Genomic DNA, 22,649 nt, shown 5'->3' with positions numbered 1-22,649 from the left:
TGACTCAGCTGTGCATGTGTTTTTCTGCTCCATAAAGGAGGACAAGGTCTTTTAAAGCACGGGTGTCAAACTCATTTTCATGGCTTGCCTCGTAATAGTTATAGTCGGCCCCTGGGGGGTTATAACGGTGAAACCACAGAAGTGTGTAATAGCAAAAATCATGATTCTTGATGTATCTTGTTCACGGTTTGTGTTCACTAAGGGAACTCAATGCAAAACAAACTCGTGTTTTGTATAAACAGGAATAGCATTCATGACATTTGAATCTGAAGATACAACATCAATTGTTTGGCTTTCTTTGTAGGAAATAAAGATGGACACCAAGGTTCATAAAGTGAAAGAAATGATGACAAGTAAGAATAAAAAGCATTTTTTGTACGTGAAATAAAAGTAAAAGTGAAAATTCAAATATATGAATCCAATATAAAAGCCAACAGAGTCAATCAAACCAAAATGTCTTTGTATTAAATAAATCAGGCGTAGAGGGAAATAAAGTTGATTTTTGCTGATTAAATTTGATTGAATTATCCCTTCTGTTGAGATTTACTTATTCTGGCATTTTTGAGAATCTTATGATGAAATAAACTGCCACTTCTGTCAAGTTAATAAATGCATCAAACTAAGCTTTTTCCCACAAAATTTGTAAACTACTAAAAATTAGCAAACCTCTTCAAGAATTATAATTAAGCGAATTAGGAAATCAATATGGCAAACTCAAAAACTAAAATCAATGAACAAATCCTAAACTCTAAGCTAAAAGCAAATAAATGCAACAATACAGTTGCTATTTTGGCAAGGGATTGAAATGCCGGCTTTTCTTCACTTTCAACACATTTTTCACCAAATCCACTCATTTAACAAAAGTTGTACACTCCAAATTTTCTGCCAAGACAGTTGATTTTGGAACTGCTGTTGTGTTTATTGTACTTAGTTTGATGACCGTAGGTGATGTCTGAGGTTTCCAATGTGCAAATGAAAGTCAGGCATCCATTTGCAACCATCTTGCCAGTTGATTTAACCGAGGCACATGTGCTACATGTGCCTTTGAGGGAAACCAAAATCACAATGTGGCTCATGACAAAAATGAGTTTGGCATCCCCATTGTAGAATATTTCAGGTGAGAGCACCGGTCATTAGTGGAACACCGACAAGGTGTCAGCCCTGCACTGCATGCGTTTGTCGGGACTGCTTTGGCTTTCCCATCGCGGGCGCTCTTCCAGACTTCCGCTGAGCTCCGTCCCCTGACATTCCGGCTTGAAGCCGAGCCAACCGCAAGCGAGAGACAGACACTCCCGGGCGCCAAACGAGGGCGAGGATCTCTTCGGGCGGAAACCAAACCGCACGGGCCAAAGCGGTCGGGGAAGCGAGCACCGTCCAGAAGTCAGCGTGCTGGGTTTGGCGTCTTAAAAGCTCCCCATCAGGCACTCATTTGGAATTCAGCCGCACGCCCGTGTGAGCGCCACTTACTGTATCCGGCACATATGCTGTTGAATTTGATGAGCATTTAAATGAAGCCTAAATGCCACATGTGAGGATGACGCTCCCTTTTAATATGAGTGGACAATTGCCTTGTAGAGCCGGCAGATTTCTTTCCTTGTCACATTAAGGGAAATTTTCTATGCATGAGCTATTAGAATTCCTTTGAGGCTTTCTCTCGCTTCTTAGTTCAGAGAAGCCTCCACGGCAAAATGACGGCATAGTTCAAGCTACCTATCTAATCATGTGCGCCAAAGAGGCCTAATCTAACAGTGACACAATGACTTACGAAGAAGGGTGGCCATAAGACAATCAGTGGTGGAGCTAGGGGGGGCACAGGGCCACTGTCCCCCCTGAAATATGCTTGGCTCTACCAGGTGCCAGGCCAGAAAGTTGACTTTAGGACATTTTCAGGGTTTTTTTTCAGCATTTCCACTCGTCCCCTGTAGGGAACATAAAATGAATTATTATAGATGCCGTCTGAAGAATGTTTTGGGTTTGTTAAAAAAGAAAAAAAATTATGACAAACTGACCTTGCGCCTTTTACTAAAGGTACCAAAGTTGAAAACTTAACAAAATAAAAAAATTATATATTCATAAATTTTCCTTACTGCTTCTTAAGGATCACATTAACATGGCTTGCTGTCCAAATTGCTTCGAAATTCTTCTTGGTCTTTCGATCAGTAATACATATTTTCTCGTAAGGAAACTAATTGCATGTAGCGCATCTTCATACAATGTATGTATGTATTTGGGTCTCAGCATTACAGGCATTACTGCTCGCCTCCTTTGATTGTGCGCTGTCGCAAGGGAGCTGTGCTGATGAGAACTGGAGTGCTCCCCATTTCCTACACCCACATGAAATACAGTATAGCTCACAGATTGCTGTTTGTGCTTGTGCGTCTGTGTGGGGTTGGCGGCCGGGCGGGGTTCTGTGCCTTCGCTCGCAGCTAATGATGTAATTATGTTGAGAACAAATGCAACAGCGGCGCACATTAGGGAGCCTTTCACAAACAAAGTCAAAACAATCCGACTTTGCTCTACATATTAGCACATCGCCGCCAAGACGCATTGGATTTTACACTCATATGCATTTTGTACACTGAAAACATCATCTTTTAATTTACTAATAAATGTACTTTGTGTTATTGCATGTGATATGATACATTTATTCTTGTAAAATTAAAATTTAATTGTCAGAACACTGAAAAATGTTTCTCATATAATTGAAAATGTAGGCTCCTAAAATTGAGATTTATTGTCCCTTTTATTTTTTCCCCTCAGGTAATGACAGCTATATTTTGTTCGAAATCAAGCTTTTTTCCATGTCATGAATGTTATTAGTTCATACATGTCAAACTATGCCTTTTTAATTATCATTATTGTAATTATTGTTTTCTCACAAAACATTTTTTTCTTACAAATTTGATGTTCATAAAATAAAAATCTCATATCATATTTCTTTTAATATAGCATTTTTTCCTCCTGATTTTATGACTTAACAATATAACTGAAAATACTTTTTAAACAGTTTTATAACTTTAAGGTCTTGAGGAAAATTAAGATTTATTTCCCCCTTGATGTTTTGACTTATTTTGGTGGTGAAATCTCATCTTTATTCCCACAATCCTGACATTTGATTATACAGTGCTAAACAAAACTCCAAACAACTATTTGTTTTTTGCTCCCATGAAAAATGGGAGCTGACCCCCTTTCATTGCGGGCAGACTAAGGAAGATGCATCTTGATATGCCTCGCCTGTGAGGTGGAGAGAATATCTGGGCAAAGAAGAAAAGCTCAAATTTTGACAGATTTGTCAACAATATTTGAAAGAAATAGGCCTTTCTGTGTATATAGAAAAAGTGTAAGTCTGAGTTCATCCCTTCATATTTATCATGACTTTTCTGGGGTTTAATGATGTGTTTGTCTCCTTAGGCCACATCTCTCCATGGAAGGCCTCCAAACAGGTACGACACCGGTTGACAATGTTTGGCATCTTGCAGTAATGAAACAAGTTTAAGGCACTGTGCTGCCTCCGAGTTGGTTGACTTTGGCTTTATTTTGAAAAGAGCAGGCGTCTTCAATTTGCGCATCAACCTGCACCACCGTCTGCAATCACCACTCATTCATAGCACCAAACCGGAATATTTAGCCGTGATGTATCTCTCCTCACGGATATTGATTCGATTCATTATCGTATCTGCTCCTGACCAAGTGGCCGTTTGTCTTTGCGGTATAATCGAGGGGGCGAAGCTAACACGCACTTTCAGGGTGACATGATTCTTTGAGCGCCAATCATCCATCATTCAGACGAGCTGTCTGGATTTGACTTCTTTGCGCTTTCTTCACATTCTTGGCTTCTAACTCAACTTGAACTTATTTAACTCGCCATCTGCAGACAGATCATTTATCATCTGTGAAGTTCTTGTTTGTCCTTTTGTTGACTTTGGGATTATATGAGTGTTTTTCACTGTAGGCAGAAAACTTCATAAACTCACCTGCAACTTTTTGACTGCACACTGTTTTGTCAACGAACTAGCTGTGCAATTTACTCAAAATGGCTGCTTCATACCAAAATAGCCAACTCCAGGTTTAATTTCTGGCATGGCCACAAAGTTAAAGCCACTGGGGCTGGCTGTATGACAAATAGCTCTTCTCAGCTGCCGCTATGCCAACCAGTGTTATCAATTAATTAATCATCAAGATAATCATCAGGATTGTAATGCAACATTGATAAATTGTAAGATCATATCAATGATAATTAGAAAATTGCAAGAATATGAAGATTATCCTCAATCTCTCAAGGAAAGGCCATATGCTTAAATCTTTAACACCATCCTATCCAAGCATTTAACTCATAAAAAATACAAGACACCCCAGACAATTTATTAGGTACACCTACGGAGTTTTGACTGATCCTATACAAAAATCGATTGATTGACAGACAGGTTTCTAAGTAAAAAATAAAATAGAATTGTGCCTGTTAAATTTGCGAAAAAAATAAGAAATGCATTTTAAAAATCACGAATTGTCTCATTTATCCTGTTTGCAAGTAGTTGATCAATTATTCAACACCATAAATAGAAATAAAGTTATTTATTTAAATTATTCACAAGACCTGAAACATCCAGTTAGAATGGGATCAGTTAGATTAAAATTAAATAAAAGTATCAATTAGTAGGGATTTGGCTCAATCTTTTTTTTAATTATTCACAAGACCTGAAACATCCAGTTAGAATGAGATGAGTTAGATTAAAATGAAATAAAAATATCAATTAGTAGGGATTTTGGCTCAATCAATACACTCAATATTATAGATAATGTAAGTTGGTAGAGCTGATTAAAGAACTACAGTATAATTTATTTACAATATATTTTAAATATTGACGTCAATGTTGTTTTTTTTGCAGTTAACTGACCAGTGGGACCCTCACGGAAGCCCTCAGGCCAACCTGTCAGGCCCCGTCCTGCCTCCGGGCACGCCCTTCCCCAATCAGCCCCAACACCGTACATCCGTGCCAGATTCCACCGAAGGCTTTGACCTGAACAAACCCGATCCCTACGACCTTTACGAAAAGTCCAGGGCTATCTACGAGAGCCGACGTGAGTTTGTTTGTGTCGAGGCAGCATGGCCGATGGAGGGGCCACCCAATCAAACATATAGAACAATTTCAAGAAAGACATCAGCAGAATCTTGCTAGAAAAACAAACATACAAATGAAAAAACAATTCTCGAATGACTAAGCTGGCAAAAAAAAGAGCTATAAACTATGACATGTGTGCATCAGGTCCGGAATACGAAGAAGTGGAGGTGCACCTGCTGAGGGAGAAGACCGGCTTCGGCTTCCGCATCCTGGGGGGAGACGAGGCCGTGCAGGCTGTGAGTCCGGACGCCCGTGACAAGGCTCGTATGGGACGGGCTGGACCTCACGCTTACTTAACTTTCACACTCTGTCTATCTAACGTCACGCTTCATGTGCACTCGCTGGCCACTTGAGCACTCCACCTTAAACAAAGATGCTGGCTGGTGACCAGTCCAGTTAGCTAGGATAGACTCCATGTTTCGGGGGCTATTGCAACTTTTATGACAGTTCTAGCATAGACCAAAGTACAAGCCCTGGAATGATTCTCTCAGACTCTGACGATCAAAATAAAACATTTATTCTCAATGTAAAGGCAAAAGCTTTCATAGGGTGTGCCGAATAAAGTGGCTGGTGAGTATGGTATACTCCATTCTTCTAACCACACACACACGCCGTTACTACCCATCACTGACCTTCCATACTGAACAGCGCCTTCTTGCTAACATGCAGTCGAAGTGTGGTACAAAGCACAAACATGCCCATTTTGCCCCGTCCTGTGTGACTAATGTCATCTCTGTCCTGGAACAGATTGTGATTGGCGCCATTATCGAGAACACCCCCGCCGAGCGCGACGGCCGACTCCGGCCGGGGGACGAGCTCATCTCGGTGGATAAAAACGTGGTTGCCGGGAAGCCGCACAAGTACGTCATTGACTTGATGCACGCCGCCGCTCGCAACGGCCAAGTCAGCTTGACTGTGAGGAGGAGGCTGCACATGCCCGGTGAGGAAACAAATACACAGAATGTTCGGATTATGAGGGGGGTTTGTGAACAAAAAGATCTTTCCTGTACCCCAAATATTTTTGGGAGAAGCTCTGGTCTATAAAGCTCCACACATTGGTTGTTCCATCCAGGCGAAGGGTGCCCCGTAAATGGCCGCAGCCCCAGCCTAGTGTCTACTCAGCACAGCTCACCCCGCAACGACGGCATGCCTCCGGGCACCGCCGCGGTGGGCGCGACCACGGAGGGATCGGCCCTGCACACCAGCGACGTACTCATTCAGCGCAAGGAGAACGAAGGCTTTGGTTTCGTCATCATCAGCTCCCTCAACAGGCCGGAGAATGCCGCCGTCATCAGTGAGTCCAAGTTTACCTTTCTATCTCTCCAAGTAATTCAACTTGTATAGTAACCAACTTAAACCAATGTGGTGAGCCTTATGAGTGAGTGGTGTCTTTCCAACATACTCGTTTCTAATTGTGCTTGCTTCGTGTTCTTCCAGCCGTGCCCCATAAAATTGGACGTATCATCGAGGGCAGCCCTGCAGACCGATGTGGCAAACTAAAAGTTGGCGACCGGATCTTGGCGGTTAACGGCCAGTCCATCATCAGCATGCCGCATGCTGACATCGTCAAGCTCATCAAAGACGCAGGCCTCACGGTCACGCTGCACATCATACCAGAGGAAGGCAAGTGTGCGGCTTTTGTTTTTCCCCATTTCATTTCCACTAGATAAAAGTAGTGAATATGGAAATTCCCATCACAGCGTTTCACCTCACGCAATTTTATGCCTCCCCTCACAGGCTCCCAGTCTGTACCCGGTTCAGAGAAGCAGAGCCCCATGACCCAGAAACATGGCACCCAGCCCAACCCCGCAGCCCAACTGCCCGGTCAGGCGGCTCCTCAGCCGGGTCAAATGGCCCTTCAGACGGGCCAAGCGTCCATCCAGCCTACTCAAACACCAGCTCAGACCGGTCAAATACTCATTTGTCCTCCGGCACCAGCGGCATCGCACGCGGCACCGGCCGGAACGCAGCAGAGTCCCGTCAGCCATCCTTCTGGACCGCCGCCGCAGCTCTACCTTCATGACGGAAGGTATGAAGGATGGGTGGGTGGGTTGGATGCATGGATGGACGGATGAACAGTCTTACTAGTGATGACAAAAAGTGTACTAGCTCATGAACCTCAATCTGGCTAGTGAGTAAGTGTTCAAATGGCTTTCCATACCGGAGGGCAAATAACAGTGACAAATAAAACCTTTACCAAAGAGGCAGAGTCTTAAGTGTGTCAGTAAGGTCCTTGCAGTAAGTTCCCGACTCTCTCTTTCAACTTTGTCCAGTTCCATTACTCGACTCATCCTGTCACTGACACTGAATAATTCACCTTGAGGTATCATTTGTATAATGCACGAATCCAAGCAATCAGTGACAGTTATGTCAGTGTGTGTGCGTGCACTGTGTGCGTACGCACTCTGGAGTAGCACTCCGAATCAGCTGCAGCTTTTTACTCATTTTACAAGTGAGAGCTTGATGAATGTTTCAAAAGCTTCTTTAGTGACCTGTGCCTTACACACGCACACACATAAGCGTGCACAGACACAAAAGCCACAAGGAGAATTCAGCCTAAATGTCAGCGAGGAACACTGAACACACTTTTTTTGGTAAAAATATTTATTTAATAATATTTCATATTTTATTTAATAATATGCTCAAATATGATTTTTTTAAAAACATAAGTTACGATGAAAAAAGTTAAAATATAGACATATATATATGATTTTGACTCCAAATGTTTCACGCAATCCATCTCGTGTCACCGTGGAGCGCTGTGAATACTATGTACACATTGTCTTTCAAACAAAACTCTCTCAGATTGTGTTACTTTTTCCCTCCTCACAGGTCTGAGGTTAAAGCCAGACAGGATGTGAAACCTGACTTCCGCCATCCTCCGTTCACTGATTACAGGCAACCACCCGTAGACTACCGCCACCCGCCGGTGACTGATTACCGGCAGCCCCCGACGCTGGACTACCGGCACCCGCCCGGCCTGTTGGACTTCAGACAGCACACGGCGGCTGCTCAGTTTCCGCTGGGGATCGCCGCAGAGTTTCGACCACAGGTATCAGAATCACTCATGTGAATGTCTGAACACCCACGGAGATGTTTTCGTAGTCTTTTTATGACATATTTTTTGTTTTTAGCAGAAGCTTGAAGGTTTTGTGCCAACTGCTGTTTAGAAACTCAGGTTGATGGATGGATTGATTAAGGTCTTGAAATGGTTTGTCTCTGAGTAGAACAGGTGTTGGTGCACTACTACATTTGCTTTCACTGTGCAGTGTCTGCACAATATGTTCCAGCTACTACCTGCTGCGCTTTTATGATGACTTTTTTTTTTTTTGAAGATCCCCCCTCTGCAGGACTTTGATTACTTCACAGTGGAGCTAGAGAAAAGCTCCAAAGGTTTTGGTTTCAGTATCCGGGGGGGCAGAGAATACAAGATGGACCTGTTTGTGTTGCGCCTGGCTGAGGACGGTCCTGCCATCCGGAACGGGAGGATGAGGGTGAGCATGCAGAGGTTTACTTAAAATATGACGCATGATCTCACTTAGCAAGATATGACAAATATTACACATGTGTAATACAGAAATATTGAATCCACAAATTCCCCCCCAAAAAAGAAATACTTTTCATGTAATGTTTTGTTGTAAATAAAGCGACACCTTTCCACGCATGTGTAAAATATGACCAAGGTTGCTTCTGTGTGTGTCTATGTGGTCTTCAGGTTGGGGATCAAATCATCGAGATTAACGGGGACAGCACCAGGGACATGACTCACGCCCGGGCCATCGAGCTCATCAAGGCGGGGGGTCGGAGGGTCCGACTGCTGCTGAAGAGAGGCACGGGACAGGTGCCTGAATACGGTGGGTCTTCTTTTCAAATCTTCTCTTTCTGTCAAACTCACTTTTACACTACTCCCAAAAGATTTGGCATATTCAATTTCACCCTGAACCTAAAATGCTCCATGACTTTTACAGGTGAATTTAATTTGACTGTCTGAAAACTTTCTGTGACTTTTCCAGTGTGTCTCATTAACAAGTTACAGCAGAGATAGAGAGAGACTAGAAGAGTCACAGATAGGCGTAGAAGTCGAACTGTTTGTGTATCAGACACCTAAGCCATGCAATAACTACTGAAACATTCAGCAGTTGGACACGCACATGAAAAGGTTTGGGGCTCAAATAAAGTGCACTGAAAGCTGAGTATTCCTAACTTGTGAGTAGTGTATACGTCCAAAGAGGCTTTTTAGTCCAGATCACATTAACAAGCATATTAACCTCCTACTGCCATTAATTGTGTCTCTCTCTGTAACATGTTTACGCTTGAAGTCGAACGATTGGCATATAGGCTTTTACTTGCCTTCCCTCAGGAATGGTACCTTCCAACCTGTCCATGTGCATGAAAGGTGACACACTAAGCTCCCCTTATTTCTTCCTAATGGGCCACTCTAAAGACACGGTTTGTGCAAAACTGCATGTCTTCTCTTTTCTTCTCGTCTTGTTGCCATGTGGAGTCGTGCGATGCAGTGTGTGTGTTGGCATGATCATGTGGTAATGCACAACGACGTGTTTGTTTATTGGCGAAAATCTGCGATATAGAGATTATTTGAAACTATTTTAATAGGACTATCTCTCCCACACATTTTACTGCCATTAAACCTTTTAAAACACACACAGACTTCTTTTTAAAGTATCCCTTAGCAGTTCTCCAAATAATAGGAAAGATTTTTTTTTTTATCTTTATTTGTTAAGTTTACAGTAAAACTGACACTTCACAAACAAAAGAGACTCGGCCGCATATTTTAACATTAAATAGTTCATCATGAACGTCTGCTAGCTTAATGCTAACATATACATGATACACCAAAGAGCCAAGCTGAAATTAGCATACAGTAGATGTGATGCTAATAATAATAAGCCTTCAAACAATTGCTACTCGAACACACACAGCACAGCAACATATGCAAACAAACCATACGATTGTCTATTACAGGGGTTTAGTTTTAGTGCCGAAGTTTCTCTGCCTCTTCTTCTTCATTCTGCTGCATGTTTATTTTATTTATGCATTTGTTTATTTATTTCCACAATGTTACGTCCATTGATGACCTGTCTTCCAGTAAACCTCAGTGATGTCCAGCATGTCGTGTGGCACTGCACTGAAGGCGTGCAACTCCAAACTTGGATTTGCCCGTATTTTGGAAAACCCCAGAATAAGGAATCTTGGATGACCTCAGTGAATGATGTTGCTGTATCCCTTCTCTGAGATCATCCTTTAACAATTTCTCTTGTCTTCAACAGACTGTGGCGGCCCCTGGGATTCCCTTTCTACAATCCACTCTACCCTGCCGGAAGTGACCCTCGAAGCCCACCAGAATCCATTGCCTCCATCCCATTCAGCCGCATCCCTGGATTCCCCTCATCAGCTCCCTCTAGAGGCCGCAGCGTGCATGGCAACCGATAAAGCTCCACAGGTGACGGACCACGGCTCCTCGGCTCGAGGGGCCGCAGGTGGCAGGTCCACCCAGCAGAAGTGCATGATCAGGGGGCAGGGAGGAGAGGCTGAGTGCGGGCTGGGCATCGAGCAGCCTCGAGTTTTGCCTGCCAAAACCATCCTTGGGAGGCAGAGGGACGCTTGCTCCCCCCGCTGTGGCAGAAAGGGGCCGGGCACCCAGGCGGCGGGCGCTCTCTGGCTGTGGGACCCTTACGTGAGCGTCACTCCCAACGGAGCCTCTCTGGTCAGCAGAGACGCCCACGCCAGCCTCCAGGAGAGGCTGCTGTCCAGAGGGGTTTACCCCAGAGAGGAGGAGCGTTCCGGGGGCCACGCCAAGAGCGCAGAGGAGCCCCCTGCCAGGAGAGTTGCCGCCACCTCCCCGGGGCCCTGGAACATCCCAGGGCCAGATAAACTGCCCGGCACCCTGAGGTCCTGGACCTCCACTGTCAGCAGGTAGACAGGATCGGCTTTTTTGTCAGCCCCGACCCGCCGCCGTTTGTTCTCCTTCATCTATTCCTCAAGTTATGTTGTTTTACTGTCGGATAATTACACCCGCCACCTTAAAAAGCTGACCAACTCTCACACATGTTGTAACGTAGTGAGGAGCCCGATGATGTACACCAAAAGACTGCATTTAGTATTTCTTATTGAAAACAGAGAAACTTCTCGAGCAGTGTTTCCCAACCTTGAGTAACAATTTGCGTGAGACAAGGACAGAGCCCTGCCGTGAACAATAGTTGACTCCCCCAAAAAATATCTACAATCGCTCGTATCAATTGTTCAAACCGTAAATATCTGACACAAAATGCTTAATACAAAGATTGGACTCGGCGGAAACTCACGCAGTCACATGGAGAACATGCAAACTCCTTACAGGAACTGTGAGGCAATGTGCTAACACTAATATTCAGACCACAAAAGTGAAATTGCATAACTAGCAGTAGTTGGGAATCACTATTCTAGAAGTGCATCCATTGTTACTCCTCACATGCCTAACAAATATATATCATATACTGTAAATGATGTCAAAAATGTGTACATTTGTCATTGTAAAGAAGCAGAGGAAGGAGATTAAAAAAAAAAAAAACGGAGTAATTTAGGATCGATTGTCCTGTCCCGGGCCTCAACTATGACAACATATCAAGGACATGTGGGCAAAATGGCGACCCGTGCATGGGACTCCCAAAACACGTACGAGGACCACTTTCTCCTCCATTTTTTTTACATTCGTGACAGCAGGCTTGGTAAGAAGTCACACTACTACACTGCGTTATGTAAACAAGCAAACGTTAACCATTGTGCAGAGTGGCGTTGTGCTCATGGAAAATCCTTTGAGCAAATCCTTAATCCTAGTACACTGACCTTAAAATGGATACCAAGGATACGGAATAAATGCTCAAAGGACTTTTCCTATGTCTTTATTCAGTGTGCCAAAACTAACAAGGAAAACAGCATCATTCATTCCACTTCTAAAAGACTTTGAACTGTGCTACGTGCACCACATCACTGTGGGAGAGAGGCATCTATGAGCAAAATGGCGAGAAGGAGGAGGGGGCAGAGTGCCTTACTCAAAACCCACGCAGACAAATTGGGGACGCACGGCCCGCAACAAGCGTGCACAGTGCACACGCATATCAGCCTTGTTGTCAACTCAAGACAGTGTTGGAACACGGCCTGTAGCATTGCTGCTAATCATAAAGCTGGGGATGCAAAAGTAGAACAACAGTTTTTACAAAGAAAACAAATATTTATTTAGTCATGTTAACAAAAACCTACAATTTACCAAGTGGCAAAAGTACCCACTAGTAGTTCAATAGAAGTACAAATAATGACTGGTAAAAGTAAAAGTGTTGCTTAAACGTCTTATAGAAATGATTTATGTACATACATTATTCAAAAATGTACTTACCAGAGTAAAAAAGGACTAATTGTTTTTTGTCACTCATACCAGGGACGTGCGGCCATTATGAAAAGGGGAAAACCAAATTCAATTGTTTTTATTATAAAGTCATTTTCCTTTTAATTTCAATAATTTTGTATCATTTTGAAACAAAATCGCTGAATTTTTATAATTATTTTAAAACCGAAGACGATTCGCTAGAAGGAGCCAACTTCTTGTTTAGCCTCCTCTGAGGATTGCGTAATCACACGGCTGCCTATGTTGACAGGCTATGCAGTTAGGCTGAACTGCTGTCTGTCTCTATGTCGCTGTTTAAGTGTTCAAACACTGTGGCTATATTAACTAATATCCGTAGTTAAGCTGGTGTATATAATATCTTGTGTTTTTTGTTATCGGTCTGTAACGTCGTGTTTCTTTAGATGAACAAAACGGCTTTGAAAAGAGATCTTACGGAGATCTTACGGAGGCTACGAAAAAAGGTTCTCCAGCCTTATGGCAGGGGGTGCTAGTGATCCCCGGGATGCTTCATGCGCCTACCTGTAGAATAAGAGATCCCCAGTTCAAATTTACAGTGAACAACTGAGGAGCAGTCGTCCATTTGTTTCGTTTTACATTCGTTTTGTTTTGTTTTTCCGTTTTTACATTTCGTTTTACAATGGAGGATTACATATCCAAACGATTTTCAACGATTGATTTTCGGTCGAAGCAGGAGGTCATCAGTAAAGGAAGAGCAACTCCGGTGTTAAAAGGTTAGATTCGGACAACGGGACTTAGGAGCATGTCTTTTTCAAACGGAGTGGTACGCACGATCGAAAACAAGTTTTTGATTCCATGTGCTTTATTGAGTGTTTTTATGTGTGAAGACTGCTGATATGAGATTTTAATTAAAATAGTTCAAATTAAATAATGTGCCTCCCCAGTCATGAACCTCACCGCACGTCACTGACTCATACATGACAGTATTCATAACTGACACGATTGGTCTATACAAAGTTCATTCAAGATACAACTCTAAGCTATTGCCATGGCTATCTGAAAAATATTTTTCAAAGTAATACTTTTGCACCCCCTGTTCAATACACATTTCACAGAGGAGCCTCCAAGGGCGTCTGTTCTGCTTTATTTTTTGCTGCTTAAGTGACAAGAGTAAATCAAATTTGACAAGAAATTGGAAATTTAAAAAAAACTTAAGTAATGATTCATTTAAAATGTATTTCATATAAATGTTATTTTTTACAAAACTGTTCTAAAAGATTAAACGCTAGTGTACTAATAGGTTCAATAGGCATAGATTCTTCCCAATGCCACTAGAGGGAGCCCGCGACTATGACCATATTCGTTACTGCTCACAAATTTGTTTTGAAATGCCAACCAACCAGTTTATGTTGGACCTTGGAGGTTCCGCTGACTTTTTCATCACCTTTGTTCTTCTCATGCTTTAGTCTGCAGCAATATTATGTCTGAGCTAAAACGCGAAGAAACCCACTTTGCAGTCTTGTTCCCTCCCTCAACAAGGTGTCTATTCATGTGGGGCTTTAATGGTGACTTGATTGGCATCATGTGAGTCTGAGCCAGCATCAGCTTAAATTCTTTCATGGCATTCCAATGTCATATTGACAAACATCAGGGCACAAAGTAGCATTAACCTTGGCCTAACCATGAGGGATCAATTAGGGTTTCAATTCCAGTTACAATTGAGGCTTTTTTTTTTATCATCTATGAAACCCAACCATCAATTATTGCTCTGTATAAAAAATCAGTTATAAAACATTGTAGCAGCATTTGCTTAATGCTTTAGTCATTAATAAAGTGGTGCCTTGATATAGGAGAAGATTTGTTGCGTGACCAAGCTTTTAACTCGACACACATCCCAAATCATCCTTTTGGCCACTAGGGGGCAGCATAATGCAAAGAAACATTGATGCAACTACTTTAAGACACGTTTTTTTAAACAAATATTTTCTGTGTTCATGCACCATTTGTGTTAAACTATTTATTGTTTGAAGTCTTATAACTGCGACATAAATGCTATATGTTAGCCTGTCTCACATTTTTGCCTCGTTACCATTAAGTGAAAGAAAGGCGCTTTTAAATCCATCTATTTAATGCACAAATTGACTTAAACTGGGAGTAAAATTATTTGTAACATTTTTTTGCATTTTGTGCTGCTTGTAATTCAAAATTTTGACCACAAATCCAAGCAAAACAAATAAATAGTTCAAACAGCTCATATCTCGAGGCACCACAGTAATTTGTAAAAACAAAAAAGACCCATGTTGGACTGACCAGTAGTGTTGATTTTTGATCAAATTTTGACATAGGCTCCCGCCCAACAGTGAAGATACAGTATGTTGATGTGTAGTGTGAAATGTCACATGCCGACTACATTCTGGCAATGGTCCAAGACTTGCAAGATCCAGCCTGATTATCACTTCTTATGAAGCAAAATTGAGGATTATTGAGTAAATGGTCTGAATATGTCCTCCAGCTCCGCTCTCTCGCGTCCGGCTTGTCTATTGTGAGTCATTTTTGTATAAAGAAAATGAAGAAGGCAAGAAAAAAAAAAAGAAGCCACCTCTCTGTGAACAACAACGGCATGTTCATGATCCCATCAAGTATACAGTACCTGTGTAGTGTTAACCGAGTACTTATTCACCTTGTACAGCTGTATTCCTACAACTATGGTTTACTGTATCATTGATACTGTAGTTTCAAAGACGTGAACTATTTTTATGAAATGCGACAGTACGGATATATTACATTTTGCTAAGAAAAAAAACACCCACAAAAAAAAAACTTGTTTACTGAAAGATATTCTGAAATACTGTCAAACTTTTGACGTGGTCTAAAAGAGACACTTTGACGTGACCCTATACATAAGAGGCAATGACGACGAATCGAGTGGAGAGATTTTATTTAATAAACATTTACACATAGGCATCTTTTGTGTGGTATTTTTTTCTCTCAAAATTTAATGTTTGTCTTTAAAGCGATCTAATGTACATGAAGTAATTAAGAATGTATTTGAGTGGTTTGTTTGTTTGTTTGTTTGTAAGAATGATTTGCACATTCATTTGATATCCTTCTAGTGGGCCCGAATTATGAATGGAAACAATAAATGCTCAAGTCAAATGGCTTTCCATACTCAAGTTGGCATCTGATGTCAGCTCATTGGCTGAGTCAAGTTCGGGTCAGCAGGGGGCGCCGCTTGCTCCTTTGCGTGTTGCATTTGCACAGGATGCTCCTGGAATGACGAAAACACTTGAAAAATGAGGATAAAATGGACCACAAAAAAAGAGTAGCTTTGTAATGAGCTAGAGACGAGCACCTTGAGAGGTTTGTAGATTCCCGTTTGGAAGCGACAGCAGACCACATCTACAAAGTAGCCCATCACGCTGTGCAGCATGCCTGCGGCACACGGAAGCAAAAATCAATTAATTTTCATTCAAGCTATTCATGAGGTTCATGAAAAATACATTTAATGTGCTAGTGGTAATATTTTCAATGTTTACATTTTCATCACACAAAAGACAAATACATTTTAAATTATTTTTACAACTAAATGTAGATAATGTATTCAATCTTCAATAAAAATGTAACAGAATAATTTGAAATATTGAAATAACTACTTTAACATTTGTAAATTGTTTAAATAGTTTAAAATATTTTTATTTAAATATTACAACAAAATTCAAAATGCCTCAGTTGCACAACAGTTTTGAATATACAAAATTAATCTGAAAATTACAAAATGATTGACATAAATTCTACAAATTATTTTTAAAAATATTACATCAAATGAACCAGAAGAGAAAACAGTGTGACTTAAAAAAATATTTTAAATACATGAACATAATTACAAAATGCCTTAACTTGAAGAGTTTATTACACTTTATTAAAAATAATACAATAAATTTATTACAAAATATTCATCTCAACATTGAAGTGTTTTCACAAAGCATATTACCCAGCGAGTGGCATACCTGTGGTGGAGAAGATGCCTCCGATGATGCCGCACAGACGCACAAGAAACTTCCAGAGCGGCATGTGTTGCTCGCTCACTTTCACCATCAGAGAGCTGATGTCGTACTTCATGAAGATCCCCGAGATGCCGTGGCTGCCCGCCGCGTGGTTGATAGCTCGTTCCTGCAAGCAACACACACACACACACACACACACACACAAGAACCCCCCACACGTGAATCCCAAACGCACACAAAAAAACACACAATGAGAGAACTCACTTACATGCACAGACAATAACAAACACAAAAATACACAGGAATGAATACACACAAGAACACACAACATGAATGCTCACATGGGAGCAAACAACACAGACATACAAAAGCAGGAGAGCACACCAAGAGAACAAAATACACACAGATGAGAACAGAAACACACACATGAGAACACGCAAACACCAGAGAAAACACGATAGAAAACATGCAGGCAGTGATCAGAATGCTCCAGTCGTGGCGTCTTCCAAAACAAAGCAGAGGCCGCGTACCCTCTCTGTGACAGAGTACTGATGCATGTCAGCCACAACCTTGTACGTGTTGAGTTTAGTGGGGACGATGGTGATGAAGTACTGGAACATGTGATTGGCTAACAACAATAGACAGAAACATAAACAAAGTTAGAGCTTACAATCAAAGTAGTCGTGAGGGGAAAGGTGTTACGTTACGTTCGGTCGTGACTTTCTCGGTGCCGTCCAGGGTGCTGATGACGCCCGGGATGTCCTCTCCGAAAGACAGATGATCGATGCGGTGGGAAAAGTTGAAACCTGCAACACCAATACAATCATGAGAATAGCATCAATGCTTACTGACTGCAAAGTGGAAAAGAAATTAACTCACTGTCATGGCTGATGAGAGCTGCAAGGTGGGCGTGGCCTCGTGGATGAGGAATGGACCTGCGCACATCATCAACGTTTCATATTCATACTTAGGAGTTGAATTCATTCCATGACCCAGCTCGTAACTCAGTTTACACAGACATACATAATTCTTTGTTACGTGCTTTGAATAAAGCGATAGAAATGAGTCATGGTTAATTCCTGTGTGTGTTGTGTCCTTACTTTCCAACAGTGATGTGGAAGTTTCCAGCCACCTTGTTGACGTACAGATGTCCGTGAATCCGGCAGGCTGTCGGCGATGGGCTGCTAGCCATGCTGTAGAACACATATAAAATCACATTTTTACTGCCCAACATTGCTTTTTCTCCAATGTGCAGTTTACTTTTAATACTGAGCCGTGATTCACATTTTAAATACTAATGCTCTACAGCTCCAGTGTTGTCTCACTCTCTATTGATCCATCTATCTTTTCATAGACCAAACTATTTGAATTGAACAATATCGTGCTGTTTGGCAAACACTTTTGATTTAAATGCTATCAATTGTTTACAAAGCCTCTCATTTTTTAAATTTGAATAATATTTGTGCAGAAAAGACACTCAAATATGTCTCATAGTTATTTTGAGGAATCACAGTGACTGGTACATTTTTGTTTTCCATTGGCCCAGAGTAGTTTGGCTTTAGCCTCATGAACTCTGCCTGGCAACAAGTGACACAATCGTGTGACATGAGCATTTCTGTGAGATTGTTGCTGCTGCTGCTCCTGCTTGATACTTACAAAATATTAATGTTTCTTATCTATTTTTTTCCAAATGGGTGGGAGAATCACTGAGTCTTCTACTAAGACTTCCAGGAGTGACTAATTTCACACGACACCTCCCGGAAAGACCATGACAGTTTTGGGGGGGTGGATTCTGTACTTTTTGGACTTAGCAGGAGGGGATCCTTTCATGGCAGTCTTGAAAATCAAGTCTTGCAGGGAGTGCTCCACTCGCAGACGCTCCTGGATGTGAAGAAGAGTCCTGTAAAAGACAATTTATGAAATTATTCAAGGAAGGCACTGACCCATGTTTAAATATTTAAAATAGCACACAGCTAAGAAAAAAGTGTGTGTGTGTGTGGGGGGGAGACAATCTAACGATGTGATGTCATCATCACCTCAACTTACATGTGCCATATCTTTTGCTGGGGCGCCAGCTCAAAGCTGACCTAAATTGGAAAAAAGAAGAAATCATAAGGAGAATTGCAACACATACAGATCGCAAAAGGTGCCAGCAAAGCACTAAAATTGAGAGAATCATAAAGCCACATCACGGATGTATATGATAATGAGCCGATTCAAGGAGTTAAAAACAACCTTCTCATGAGGCTCATCAATAGTATCTGCTACCAATTAGTCTAAATATAATATAATTAGATTTCTCATAACACATTTCCAATTGTATCACTTGAACCACCCAGCAGCATAAATCCACCAGAGATACTGACCGGTTCATATTTAAGGCCATCAGAAGCAACCATGGTCTCAGCCAGATCAAGAACATCTGCACCAATGTCTGCATTCAAAATTTGACTCTCATCAAGTGTACAAAAACACATACAAAATATTTGGACACACTGACAGGCAGAACAATTAAATGGTATTTCACTAGATGTCACACAAAGTGGATACACAAGTCAGACATGACTGACTTGTGTATCGACTGTGTGTAACACTATGTGGTGTTGTGCCTTGAGATGTTTTTATTTACCGTGGGTTAATGTGAGCTTTTGTCTGCAACGAAACAAAATGTTCATGTATTGATTGACAACGAGTACTACTTACACTGGCATCTCATGGCTACTGTGATGTCAATGTTTATCCGCAGTTTGCTGGAACAGAAAGAGCAGTAGTATAAGTACAATATCATGAAGAAAAAATAAACAGCTGACTTCCTGGTGTTGGTACCTGCTAAAATCTTTGTCTACCTCGTACTCGTATTTCATCCATGTGTCCCTGTAGACAAAAAACTCCAAGAAGGCGAGCACAGCCATGGCACTGAATGCAATCAAAGACACTGGAAGGAGCGTCGACGACAAAAAAAAAAAAAAAAAAAAAAGAATTAATAATGTTGCCATAAATTAAGATGTGTGGTGATGAGTGCATCCAGTGTCCGCCGTACCTGTACCCCCGCTGGCTGACGACTCCACGTAGCTCTCGGGGACTTTGGGGAAGGCATCCAGCTCCCTGACCAGCGTTAAAGCTTTCTTTTTGCTCAGTCTCCTCATCTTGCCGTAACTTCGGGTGTGAACGAATGTCGCTGGTTGTGCTTTTTATTTTTATTTCAAGTTGACGTGCTGGCGTTTATCAGCGTGGCAGCTTAATAGATAGCTAAGGAAAGCTAATCTGGCCGGTTAAGTACAACATTCATGCTTTCATTTAAACTGAATCGTAAAAAAAAAACAGTAAAGGGAGGAATACGTCACTCAGGTTTTGTGACTCGTTGTTTTGGGATGAAAACGACACACGTTTTGACGTAGCGCCGTCGGGTGGATCCTAAGAGAACTACATTCTTGAAGATTATTATCTAAGCGTCGTTGACTCATCTGAATAGTTTGTCATTTTGACGGCTTTGCAGTACAAGATCAACTTGTACACACTGCCTACTAAATTTAACAAATTTAAATTTCAAAGTAAAGAGACCGAGTTGAATATATTTATTTATGACCAAAATCCTAACTTATTTCACTCATATGAAATAAATTCCCCTACTTACATGAATTGAAATGCCGGTAATGTTTTAATGAAGACAAACAAGCAAGTGTACTGTTTAAAACCAAGAATCTGCAAGTGTAATCTAAAATTACAAAAACATTTTGTAATCGCATGTGGATGCCACAAGATAGCGGCAAAACATCTTTTTTTCTATTAAACAAAGCTATACTCTGACTACTGAAGCCCCACCCCTTAGTTCAACATGGATGCTTGGCACCAATTAAAAGCTTTGATATCAGAAATAATGGAGGATCGGTTTCCCCTATAAAATCAGTGAATTTGCAAATGCCAAATACAACAATGTACCGTCGTATTAATATGTACCTTTGAGGAGCATGGCCTTGTGAATAACATCAAAACGTCTAGGCATGAGTTGTGGCCTAGAGCAATTCCATATGCATGTTCATATTTTCTATTTGTGTGTGACTCTTGTCCCGCCCAATTAACGGCTGAAAGTGCATTAGCGACTGTGGCTCTTATTCCCCAAATGTGATGACGTTACAGAATTTACCTACTTCATTTTTCCCACTCCATTCAAGGGGTTCACAAAAAATGGAGGATGGGACACTCCAAAATCAAAGTACCACTGTGGCAAAAAAACAACAACAAAACAACAACATTGAAGTTGTGTCGCAGTAATAAAGTCTATCCACGCACAACATGATGCTACTCAGCAGGCACAGAGTCTGGGCCCTCATCCTGCAGGCCAGCCGTGCGATGGGCGTCTGAGGCAGGCGTGTCAAGCGCTTCTTGGGAGATCTCCTCGGAGCATCTGCTCGCAGCAGGCGAAACCACATCGGGACTGGAGTCGCAGGAATCCGAACTCTGGCCCGGGGTAGCCGTGGTGATAGTGGTGGCCCCGCTCGGCGGCGCAGGTTCCAAGTCATCTTCGTCATCCACAGAGATGGGTGATTCGTGGATGTCTGGCCAAAGAAGAGTTAAATTAAATTAAATAATAAAATGAAATAATACATAGAGGGACCGCTAAGTGCCCCAGAGGTGAATGTTGCCATTTGACCCAAATATTAGTAGTGTAATTATGACTTTACTGCTGTGTTAGCGTAACTGAGCATTTTGGGTTTCGACGCTACCATAGGAAATCATAATTGTTTGTTTGACATGATACACAATTGTTAACTTACTACTGAAAGCCTCTGGGTACTGCTTGCCAATCTTCCCCTTTAGCATTCTGAAAGGGAAAAAACAAAGACTAATGTTTAATGTCGAATGTTTAAATCACCAATGTCCATTTTTTCCATTGAGAGCAAAAATGTTGTAATCTGTTTATGTGGGCCGTGTTAAATGTAATCATTACAATGCTCTATATGGTAAGCCAGTACCAAATGACTCCAGGGCTGGACTTCAGACTACCTCTTTTAAAATGACCCAACCTGATCCGTCGGAAGATGCTGTCCAAATCTTTTTTCATTTCGACGAGTGTACGCGTGTGGAGCAAGAAGCTCTCATTCATCTGCTGTAGTCGCATGCTGGACAGTACATTGAAGTTGATCAGCATTTCATTCGTTTTCTCAAAGCGGTCCAGCCTGATAGGAAAAGAATATATGAAGTTTTTCAAAATCTGTGAATACTCAAGAGTGATGGCACAGGAGTTTCAATGTGGACATTTCTATATACAATTAAAGTGAGAAATGAGAATGTAACTCGTAAGCCAATTTAAATGTTAAAAGATTAAAACTTAAAACAAAAGACGGTTCTGATTGTGACGTACATGTGTCGCTGAGCCTGGATGATAGCGTTGACATCCTCAGAATTGACCATGCTCAGCATCCGGCTGCAGAACACGCCGGAGGCAGTGGGCTCCACCATGATGCGGCTCCAGATACAGAGCACTTCCAAATGCCAGTCAGTGTCAATACAAAACTTTTAGTAATCTGCTAAACAGCAAAAAAAATATTAGTAAAGACCAACTGCTTTATTTGGATTTATACAAGAGGCACGGCAAGTGGGAGCTACTAGCAGGTGAGAGGTGACTGATTTAACATGAGTTTGGATGTGATTGATTCGTTTTGAACACAGACACATTCCCACTTATGAGATTGTGTGAACACTTGTGCAACAACGTTGCCTCAATTGCAGTGGAATATGTTTAAAATGATATATCTTGGTCTCGTTTTAATCAATATACAGTCTATCACTAAAACCTGCCAATTGAACAAATGTGTGCGGAATATTTTATACATACTGCATAAGAAAATGACAAGGTTATGCTATTCGTCTTTATTTATTATTTGGGTTATATCCCATCAACTTGACTCTAGCACTGTTCCTAAACTAAAGGTAAAGGTGACTTTCCATAGACGCTAAAATAAAATAAAAAGGAACATCTACCTGTGGTTCCTCAGAAGATGTCTATATTGACAAAATTCCGTATTCGGGCTGCATAACCGTAAAACGGGTAGGGGGCTGCAGAATCAAAACAATAAAGTACTTCCGTGTTTTAATAATTTCCGGTCACGAGAGTTGTATATCCGGAGGTGTCTCTTTTTTGTATAGTTCCCTTTCTTTGCTGGAAAC

At 41.5% G+C, this 22,649-nt stretch overlaps 3 protein-coding genes across 10 annotated transcripts in view; 1 reads left to right on the top strand and 2 right to left on the bottom strand.

The window, feature by feature from the left end:
* The window catches only part of LOC119124303 (membrane-associated guanylate kinase, WW and PDZ domain-containing protein 2-like), a 75,266-nt gene extending 63,260 nt beyond the window's left edge, over positions 1-12,006 (top strand). For 2 of the 6 annotated variants that reach the window (XM_037254078.1, XM_037254081.1), the window contains exons 12-22: positions 3,412-3,443; positions 4,887-5,079; positions 5,265-5,380; positions 5,868-6,060; positions 6,193-6,414; positions 6,558-6,743; positions 6,858-7,149; positions 7,953-8,172; positions 8,456-8,614; positions 8,836-8,974; positions 10,409-12,006. In XM_037254078.1, the coding sequence (XP_037109973.1) occupies positions 3,412-3,443; positions 4,887-5,079; positions 5,265-5,380; positions 5,868-6,060; positions 6,193-6,414; positions 6,558-6,743; positions 6,858-7,149; positions 7,953-8,172; positions 8,456-8,614; positions 8,836-8,974; positions 10,409-11,058 (2,402 nt within the window). In that variant the 3' untranslated portion in view covers positions 11,059-12,006. Of the gene's footprint in view, positions 1-3,411; positions 3,444-4,886; positions 5,080-5,264; positions 5,381-5,867; positions 6,061-6,192; positions 6,415-6,557; positions 6,744-6,857; positions 7,150-7,952; positions 8,173-8,455; positions 8,615-8,835; positions 8,975-9,480; positions 9,570-10,408 lie in introns of all 6 variants that reach the window. The other 4 variants (XM_037254083.1, XM_037254082.1, XM_037254079.1 and 1 more) reach the window with 4 other exon arrangements.
* A 3,392-nt stretch (positions 12,007-15,398) lies between these two features.
* ergic2 (ERGIC and golgi 2) lies at positions 15,399-19,837 on the bottom strand. The gene is made up of 13 exons (XM_037254893.1): positions 19,522-19,837; positions 19,308-19,416; positions 19,185-19,231; positions 18,848-18,915; positions 18,528-18,568; positions 18,280-18,381; positions 17,582-17,674; positions 17,361-17,416; positions 17,189-17,287; positions 17,012-17,109; positions 16,485-16,647; positions 15,830-15,909; positions 15,399-15,745 (listed from the first exon to the last, which is right to left on the bottom strand). Exons 1-13 carry the CDS (start codon positions 19,625-19,627, stop codon positions 15,665-15,667), a joined length of 1,143 nt encoding a protein of 380 aa, XP_037110788.1. The 5' UTR covers positions 19,628-19,837; the 3' UTR covers positions 15,399-15,664.
* A 279-nt stretch (positions 19,838-20,116) lies between these two features.
* On the bottom strand, positions 20,117-22,601 carry kxd1 (KxDL motif containing 1). 3 transcript variants are annotated; one of them, XM_037255124.1, is made up of 5 exons: positions 22,464-22,601; positions 21,844-22,009; positions 21,506-21,658; positions 21,257-21,303; positions 20,117-21,037 (listed from the first exon to the last, which is right to left on the bottom strand). In XM_037255124.1, the coding sequence occupies exons 2-5, from the start codon at positions 21,939-21,941 to the stop codon at positions 20,781-20,783; spliced, it is 555 nt and encodes a 184-aa protein (XP_037111019.1). In that variant the 5' UTR covers positions 21,942-22,009; positions 22,464-22,601; the 3' UTR covers positions 20,117-20,780. The 3 variants fall into 3 exon arrangements, with proteins under 3 accessions (XP_037111019.1, XP_037111021.1, XP_037111020.1); XM_037255126.1 differs by having other exon boundaries at positions 20,781-21,037; positions 21,844-21,964; positions 22,464-22,593; XM_037255125.1 differs by having other exon boundaries at positions 20,781-21,037; positions 21,844-22,006; positions 22,464-22,581.
* Positions 22,602-22,649: the final 48 nt, after the last annotated feature.

Source organism: Syngnathus acus, chromosome 6, assembly GCF_901709675.1.
Source record: "Syngnathus acus chromosome 6, fSynAcu1.2, whole genome shotgun sequence".
In the NCBI taxonomy this organism is placed as follows: Eukaryota; Metazoa; Chordata; class Actinopteri; order Syngnathiformes; family Syngnathidae; genus Syngnathus; species Syngnathus acus.
The sequence above is the reverse complement of the archived record's forward strand: the minus strand, read 5'-3'. Positions and strand labels throughout refer to the sequence as shown.